General features: G+C 52.5%; 1 protein-coding gene across 1 annotated transcript in view; it reads left to right on the plus strand.

The window, feature by feature from the left end:
* ANGPT4 (angiopoietin 4) overlaps positions 1-8,739 on the plus strand; it is a gene marked incomplete at both ends in the record, with an annotated part of 39,091 nt that extends 30,352 nt beyond the window's left edge. Inside the window, 4 exons of the mRNA XM_079718402.1 lie at positions 275-376; positions 2,280-2,446; positions 7,521-7,651; positions 8,579-8,739. Of these exons, the coding sequence (XP_079574528.1) occupies positions 275-376; positions 2,280-2,446; positions 7,521-7,651; positions 8,579-8,739 (561 nt within the window). The remainder of the gene's footprint in view (positions 1-274; positions 377-2,279; positions 2,447-7,520; positions 7,652-8,578) is intronic.
* Between the last annotated feature and the right edge of the window lie 791 nt (positions 8,740-9,530).

Here is a 9,530-nt window from a genome sequence, read left to right on the forward strand (position 1 = left end):
AGAAACTGAGGCACAAAAAGGTTAAGGTATTAACATCCTCATTTTACAACTGAGGAAAAGAAGGCTCCGAGAGGACATCACTTGCCCACCATTTTAGAAAAATGAAGACAACGGGTGGGGGATTTGGACCTGGATCCTTGGGATGCCCTTGACCACCAAGCTCACCTGTTGCTCTGTGAGGTTCTGTCAGCCAAATCACCCTTGGGCTGGCCCAGACCTGGCTTCTGGCTGCCTCCTGGGGCTTCCAACTTCCTACCTCCCCAATTTCCTCCAGGTGTTCTGTGACATGGAGGCCAGTGGAGGTGGGTGGACCCTCATCCAGCGCCGTGAGAATGGCAGCATGAATTTCCAACGGAACTGGAAGGATTACAAACAGGTAACATTTCTGCCCTGGGGAGGAGCTTGTCAGCCCTAAAACCTGGGGCAGGAAGTGGGTTGTGGGCAGGGGTCTGGTTTGCCCCCAACCCTTCTCAGAAAAAAAATCAGCCTAGGGCTTCCCTGGTGGCGCAGTGGTTGGGAGTCCGCCTGCCGATGCAGGGGACACGGGTTCGTGCCCCGGTCTGGGAAGATCCCACATGCCGCGGAGCGGCTGGGCCCGTGAGCCATGGCCACTGAGCCTGTGCTCCGGAGCCTGTGCTCCGCAAGGGGAGAGGCCACAACAGTGAGAGGCCCGCCTACCGCAAAAAAAAAAAAAAAAAAAAAAAAATCAGCCTACCTAAACCAACTGCCTTCAAACAGATTTGGCCAGTGCAAATACGCTATCAGGGACTCCATCACCCGAAACTGAACCCTCTTTTTGCAAGTCCTGACATATATCCTAAGAATGAAAGTTTAAGTTTTATTTTGTTTTAATTTTTGGAAAAGATAATACATATACCTTGCTAAAAATGTTTAAAGAATACAAAAAAGGGAACAGAAAAAAGTGACCTCTGCTGCTCACCCCTGGCTGCATTGCTTAAATGAATGTCTTTGTCTTAGCACACACACATGACTACATCTGCAGGAGAGATTTTTTAAATTCAGAATTGCTGGCTTAAAGACCCCATGCATTTTACAAGACAAGGAATAGTGCCTGATTGTCTTCCAATTTTTTAATTAAATTTTGGATAAAGGATTTTTGGCAAGCTGACTTAAAAGCTCTTAAAGTTTTTAAGAGCAAAAGAAATAGAAAAAGATACACAGAAATACAACAATACTATTTCTTGTGTGTCTGCTTGCTGTGCATTTGATAAATACTTTTTTAAAAGTACCAAATTAATCTATGAGTGTTCTTGAACCAATTGGGTTTTAAAGAATCATTCAAGGGCTTCCCTGGTGGCGCAGTGGTTGAGAGTCTGCCTGCCAATGCGGGGGACACAGGTTCGTGCCCCGGTCCGGGAGGATCCCACATGCCGCGGAGCAGCTGGGCCCGTGAGCCATGGCCGCTGAGCCTGCGCGTCCAGAGCCTGTGCTCCACAAAGGGAGAGGCCACAACAGTGAGAGGCCCGCGTACCGCAAAAAAAAAAAAAAAAAAAAAAAGAATCATTCAAATGGCAAAGAGAACTAGGGTGCTCAGAAGCAGAAATACACAAAAGACTGCTGAATATTAACCATTAGGCTAATAAGTGGTACAGCATGACTAAAATGGGGAGTGGGGTTTAGGTGTGCCCTGTCCTCGGTGCTGAATTATTGTTCTGGCCAAGGGCATTGGTCACGTGTCACTCTGGGACACTGGTGACTCCCAATGCTCTTAGCTTTACATTCCTATGTTAATGAAATATTGCAGTGGCTGCTATGTCACTGAACAATGTTTGCTCTACCACTTATGCAGCTGATTTAAGTTTTTAATTTTTTAATTGAGATGTAACATTCATGCAGCTAAGTGCACAAACCTTAAGTGTAAGACTCAGTGAATTTTCACATATGTATTCACCCATGTGACCACCATTCAAAGCTAGATATACAACACTTCCAGCACCCCAGAAACCCTCCTTGTGTCCCCTCCAAGTCAAGACTCCCCTAAAGGTAGTAGCTATTCTGACTTCTACCACCACAGACTTCTTCTTTTTTGCCTGTTCTTGAACTTCAAAGATTTCAATTATGATTCATGTGACTTCACTTATTTTTAACAGGCTTTTACATTCACAAAAGTCTTAGTCTTTTTGCTCTAGGAGTTGGGGAGCTCCTAGCAAAGTGGTTTTGGGTAAGTGTCCCCAGAGCCCAGCCCAGCCCAGCTCCTTAACCAGAGGCATAGCCTTCCTCCTCGGCATGCAGCCTACCCGCATTCTCCTCTTCCCCAGGGCTTTGGCAACCCAGCCGGGGAGCACTGGTTAGGTAACGAGGTGGTGCACCAGCTCACCAGCAGGGCAGCATACTCTCTGCGCGTGGAGCTGCAAGATTGGGAAGGCAACGAGGCCTACGCCCAGTATGAGCATTTCCAGCTGGGCAGCGAGGGGCAGCTGTACAGGTGGGCTTGGGGCCCAGGCTCATGGGTGGGCTGGGAGTCCTGGGCTAGTGGCTACAGAGTATGCACCAACGGTCAGTCCCTGGGCGTCTCCAGTTCCTGCCATCTGTCCCCCATTTGGGCACACGTCATGGGATCTGGAGGCAGCTGGTTAGCACTCATCACATCCTGGCCACTGGGTGAGGTGGTGAGAATGTTGCTGACAATGCCATACCAGGAACAGGAAGTGGCCTTCCTAGGTCAGTCACCCCGAGGCAATCATTTTACAGAGGCCCAGAAGTGGGGAGGTGACTTTCCCAGCCTGTCCTATGCTGTGGGGTGAGGTGGAAATTCCAGGCTGGGAATCAGAGGAACTGGGCTCATTCTGGCTCTGCTCCAGCTCAGTGTGTGAACTCAGGCAAGTCAAGTGGGCTTCTCTGTACCTCTGCTTCTTAACCACAGGATAGGCTTAAATATGAGCACATTATAAAATCATCAAGGCCTCTCACCCCTCCCTCAGCCTGGTTCTTGGCTCTGTTCAGGAAAAGGAATGAACATTTCTTGAGCACCTATTATGTTCCAGGCACATGACTCCATTTAATCCTCCCCACAACCTTCTGAGGTAAGCATTGCTGTACCTGCTTTAGCGATATGGAAACGCTTAAGTCCCCTGCCCAAAGTTAAAAAACAGGTAGGGCCTGGTTTTGAACTCAGTTTTGCTGCCAAAACTCATGGTGTTTCTCCTACATAATGTTACGTCTCTCAGAAACTCAAGGATCTTAAAGATAAGCTATCTTGGAACCAGGACAGAATTGAATTCATAGACTCATGCTCTAGGGCCGCAAAGGACCTCACATGTCATCTGGTTCTTCACATGATGCTAGAACCTCCTCACAGCCACACTCATCATCCAGCCATGCTGGAATGCCTTCACTGATGGGAAGGTCACTTCCTCCCAAAGAATCTCTGATGACTCTCTGTCCGCCTGCATTGTATGCCTAATTCCACCTCTGAGGGCTTCTCGGTGATGTGACCCCAACCCCTCTATTAAATGCCACTGGTTCCTCCAGCTAGCTGGTTCTGACATCCCTTCTATGGGACCCAACCCAGTCTGATAATGTTCCTCCTTAAAGTGCAATGTCTAGAGCTGAATGAAACATCCCCGGCTCTGGGCTAGGCGGGGCTCAGCTGGATGCCTCCAACTCCTTAAGCTGACCAGGGAGTAGCCACAACGCCCTGCTGACTCCTCTTTAAGCCACTGGCCACCAAAGCCAAGGCTTACATCCTGACTTTATCCCTATCTCCCTGAGCGACCCTGAGCAAGTTCCTTCACCTTCTCATCTGCAAAATTGGTGCCATAGGTATACCTACCTCATTGAAAGTGTTGTGAAGCTTGAATGAGATACTACACATAGAGCATTAATGCTGGCCCTTAGTAGATGTTCAGCAAATAATATTATAACATTATATTATAATATTATAATTACTGTCCCCAAGCCAGCCCTTCACACACTTGGCTGGACTGCTCTGTGCGAGTTCACTGCTGTTCCCATCTCCAGTGCCTGGGACATGGTAAGTGCGTAACAGGAAGCTGGGGGAGCCTCCCTTTCCTACACAAGTAACAGTTAAACCTCATCTCCATGACCCAATTCTTGGGCAGCAGCTTCTGTGGCCCTAAGTCCAGTATCTGCCATTTTTCTTGGGGAAGAAACATTGGGAAAAGTATCTGATTGTGCTAAATAACATGGCCCTGGAGCCAGATTGCCTGGGTATGAACCCTGACTCTATCACTTGTTGGATTCATGACCTTAGACAAGTTACTTACCCCTCTGCGCCTCAGTCTCCTCATCTGTAAAATATAGTATCTATGTCATAATTGAGATAATCTGCAGAAAACGCATAGCATGTGGTAAATGTTACATAAACGTTAGAGATATACAAACAATATATTCAAAGACAGAAATATAATATTTCTGCCTCTATGTATATCTCAATTATTTATGTCCATTTATACAAACATATACATGTATGTTACATTTGGAACCCCTTGCTGTGCTCTCCTCTGTGAATTTGATGCGCTGCCTCTGGCTTTTTATCTGAGGCATGGAGAGCTCCCTGCCCATGGTTCCAGACTGCTATGCTCAGGTTTCAAAGGGCCCACATCTATGTGACCCTTTGCAGAGCCCTAAATAATAATAATGATATACTGAACACCTGCCCTGTGCCAGGCATGGGCTGGCTCTGGTCATTTGTGGAAGAATCAGACCTGAGCTCTACCCCTCAAAGTTGTTCACAGTCCAGTGTGTCGTGTGTGTCTGAGGGTGAGTGTCTCCACAAGCAAACCCACACCCCCAAGAAGACAGGAGCTGCCTAAGGGGAAAGCACAGGGGCATAGAGATGCTTGCGCTATCGGGGAGGGCTCCCTGGAGGAGGTGGTGCCTATGAAGAGTAGGCATTCTCCAGACAGAGAGAGGATAGAAAGGGCTCCCAAAGCAGCAGGGAGATTCTGAAAAGAAGGCAGAAAGAAGAGTTGACATGCAGCTGGCCACAGAAACCCCAAACCTGAGCAAGGCTCTTTCAAGGGCTCCGGGGATCATAAGGAATAGGCCCTGCTCATTCAGGAAAAGCTTGGAAGATCCTGGAAAACACATAGGGACCTGGAAACTGCCAGAGAAGGGCTAAGGGGAGAGTGACAGAAACAGGTGCTGTCCCTGGGTCCCCACCGTACAGAGTCAGCTGCCTGGTGAGGTGGGGTGGATCCCCATAGGGAAGCCTAGAGGTGGCGAAACCTGGGCAGTCAGAAGCTGGGGCATGGGCATCGGGGTGGGAGGGGCACCCTTATTTGTCAGACACAATAATGGGAACCCTCTGGAGCCCGGCTGGGGTGCATGCATAGCCTGCAGAGAAGTGGCCCACAGAGCGGGATGGGGGAGGCACAAACAAGACACAGGCACACACTGACACCAGGCACAGGCCTCCCAGAGGTGCCCACACACCCAGACCTGGCAACAAGCACAAGATACACACAGAGATATACAGGGACATGCACAGACACACAAGCACATGTGGAGGGGCTCACCACACCCCTGGGGTACACACTTGAACCTTCAGGGCACAGACTCACACAAGTGCCATAGCTACACAAACAAGCACAGACACACACCCAGGCATGTGTGCAAACATGCCTCAGAGAAGCCCTCTCAGGTAAACACGCACACAATCTCAGGCACAAAGACATATTCCAGAGCACACACTCAGACCCACCATAAAGATTGCTGCACAAACTTAAACGCACACATAAACACGCAGGCACAGAGACTTGTATCCGGATGCTCACGACCTCAGACACAGACTCACGCACCTCCTGCGTCTCACTTGGGGGTGTCCAAGGACTCGTGTGTATGTTTGTGTTCCCCAGACCTGAGCCATGATTATGTCCAAAGTGCATCTGAGCAATGGGTCAAGTAGGGCTTCCCGGCTCATGACTTGAGGGTCCCTTAGAGATCACAGGTCCCCCTTCTGGCTCCCAGAGAGGAGGGGAAGGGAGGCTGAGGACTTGGGGCCAGTGCTGCTGCAGTGACCCCATGAGATCATTCGGCTTTGTCCAGCACTGATTCCACACAGCCCCAGACTAAAGGTGACCCCAAACTTTAGCCTGGCCTTGAACTGACATGACTGAGCCCTCAAATGGAGCCCTCAATGGCCACAGGGAGAAGCTGGGACCATATGAGCAGGTGGGCCAGCCAGCCTGTCCCCACCCCAGGGAGCCCCTGGCCAGGTAGGCCTCTTGGCGGGGGATTTGCAACACCACTCATGCAAGCCCAGGGTGGCATATTTAAGGGTACAGTTAAGGTTTCACGACTGGCCACCCTGAGCCAGCCCTGCCCTCGCCACAGACAGAGAACACAGGTGGTACGTGCAGGGACTGAGGTGGCCTCATGCCCAGGCCCCACATTCCCTCTGGATCCCAATGGGGGCATGTCGCAGGCCCTGCCCTGGGGAACCAGGGCATCCCTGAGCTGCCCTGGCTACATCTGGTGTCCACTTGCCTCCACCCGTAGAACCTTCTATTGCTCCCAAACTGGCTCCCGCCTCAGCTGCCAGTGCAGCCCCTGCCCTGCTACAAGCCCCCAACACTCTCTCCCGCCAGGCTCAGTGGAAGCCTGTGCCAGCCATGCACACAGGCTGGGAACACAGGGACAGGACGGGACGAATCAACAAGCACCGAACATGCCAGGCACTTACCGTGTGCCAGTGCTGCCCTGCACCTGTCACACGCTGAGGTCACCCCATCACAATGACGGTTAATATACTATCGTTACCGTTTTAACAGATGAAGAAACTGAAGCTGAGAGGCGAAGCAATCTGCCCAAGGCCACACAGCTGACGAGCGGCACAGCTGGGATTTGAATCCAGGCATTTTACTCCCAGAACTTGTGGTCATAATCACCACACAGGCCTGGATGTGCCCGCCAGGGCTTCATAGCCTGACCAAGAAATAGAAACCCTCCCCAGCTGGCTGCAGGAGTGGGGGTGCCTCAGGGCCCTGATCCACGTGGGCTGGTGTGGTCAAGGAAGGCTTCCCGGAGGGCGTGGGTGGGTGTGAGGAGGTGTGACAGGGCTGGGGTTGCCAGACGGTCAGCTGGGAAGGTAATGAGCACAGCTCCCAAGTCAGGCCAAATGGGGCTGGGATCTGTCTCTCACCCTCATTCGTTCTGAGATCTCAGGCAGGCTCCTGTGGCTCTTGGGAGCTCTGTTTCCTCTTCTGTAAAATGGGAATACTAAGGTATTTTGAGGATTAAATGAGAATGAATTAACCCATGTAAAGTGCTTTAAACAATGCCTGGCACATAGTAGATGTTCAAGAAAATGTTAGCCATGGTCCTCATTATTATATTGTCATGATCATTCTCACAACTGGCCAAGACTCAGGTTCAGCCAGCTGAGGGAGGCCTGGCACGCGGTGGGGGCTCTGTCCCTGCAGGCAGCAGACAGGGAGGGGAGATGCCTCAGCACAACCGGAGGGGGACCCCTTCCGCAACCACCCCCAACCTGACTCTGGGCTCCTCTCCCATCACCACCTCCGGGTGGCCTCCAGGCTTTCTCTGAGTGGGTACAGCGGCTCGGCGGGGCGCCAGAGCAGCCTGGTCCTGCAGGGCACCAACTTCAGCACCCGCGACGCAGACAACGACAACTGCCTCTGCAAGTGCGCCCAGATGCTGTCCGGAGGTGGGTGCGGGGCGGGGTGAAGCCCCACCTCCCCACAGGCACGCCTGGCTGAATACCCCCATCCCCTCCCCACTTGGGTCCTTGTGCAGCCAGGTGCCATCAAGAAGTGGGTGCAGGTCAGGGGCTCACCCACCCACGGGCTGGCCTGGCTGTGCCTCATCCATACCTTCCCCCTGACAGGGTCTTTGAGGTCCCCTCCAAGGTCTCACCTCCTCCTAAAGCTGGCATCACCAGTTCTCCTCTGAGACCTCTGAGAAGCACTGAGAGTGGGGCCCAGGGTGCACCCTAGGGGGGTACAATGCCTAATCTGCCCCAACCCCAGGCCTGAGACTTCCTCCCCAACCCTCCTCCCGGGCCGAGCAGGATCCGGAGGTGGGAGACCTGGGTGGAGGGCAGAGGGGCGGCTGCCCACCAGCTCTGGCTTAGGCAGTGTTTTCTGCAGGGAGAGACATCAGAGACAGAATGGGAAGGACAGAGATCGGAGGAGGCCTCCAGAGACACAGAGACAGGGACAGGTGGAGACGAGAGAGAGATCAGGATGGACAGGCAGAGTGCTGGGCACAGAGCTGCACGGGGACAGAGGGAAGTACAGAGGGAGAGACGGAGAGAGAAATGCAGACCACAGAAAGACAGATGGACAGAGTGTGTGAAAGACAGAGAGACCCAGAAAGGTAGGGTAAGGGAGAGCAAAGAGAGACACAGAGAGACAGACATGAGTGCACTGCCTCTGGAGGCCCCATACTGAGCAGCGGGTCTGGGAGCCTCCCTCCCCCAGCAGCCAATGCCCATTCCCACCCAGCCCCGTCTCCAGCGAGCTGGCTTCCCAGGGGAGCCACCAGCCCTGATTCATCTTTGGGGTAGGGGGCTGCCCTCACCCCACTGGCTGGGCCCCCACCTCCCAAAAGCCTCTAACTCCCCTTCTACCAGGATGGTGGTTTGATGCCTGCGGCCTCTCAAACCTCAATGGCATCTACTACCCGGCCCGCCACCATGTGCGCAAGCTCAACGGCATCCGCTGGCACTACTTCCAAGGCCCCAGCTACTCACTGCGTTCTACTCGCATGATGGTGCGTCCCACAGACGTCTAAGGAGAAGCCACGCCTGGAGGCTGGTCCTGCAGGAGGACCTGGATGCGGTATCCTCTGAACGAGCTGGACCCAAACACAGGACACCATGCCAGGACCTTGTCCTGGACACCCTGGGTCCCCTGAGCCAGCCCTCCTTACCCCAGGAGTCCAGAAGAGTCACCTCCCTCCCTTTGTCCCTCAAGTTGTGAAATGGTGGGTGTTTGGGGGTTCCTGCCTCTGCATTGTCCCTATTTCCTCTTCTCTCCTGCATCCTGCAGGGCCCTCCGGCCAGCTTGAGGGTCGCAGTACCCCGGATGAGCTGAGAACAGATTTAACTGGGCTCCTCAAAGGAATACACGACGAATGGTGGGATGTGAGGCAGGCGGGAAGGTATTTACAGGCAGGAAACTGCCCAGATGGAGGCCCAAGGTCTGTCCCTGGGTTGTTGGGAAGGCCATCTCTTGTTCCAAGCTTTCTCAGCCTTGAGATGTCCTTGAACTTTCTGTTCAGGACTGAAGGAGCTGCATCCACCCTATAACGGGAGTTATTTCCACCCACATTGTCCACCACTCCTAGGCCCCAGCATCTAAAGCTCAGACGTGGTTTCTCAGGGGCTCCAGGAGATCTAAGAGGGATTCCTTTACCCCTTGAATGTCCTAGAATATATTCCAGAGAGAATAACTAGGACTCCCCTCTAAAAGTACCTGTGGTCAAGTGAGGGAGGGAAACACCAGGTTAAGTCAACGTGAACAGGCATTCTTAGCTGCAGGCCTTGTCAGAGCCATTAGTGTGGTCATGTGCTTAGTGACTGC

The sequence above is a fragment of the Hyperoodon ampullatus genome, assembly GCF_949752795.1.
Source record: "Hyperoodon ampullatus genome assembly, chromosome: 14".
NCBI lineage: Eukaryota > Metazoa > Chordata > Mammalia > Artiodactyla > Ziphiidae > Hyperoodon > Hyperoodon ampullatus.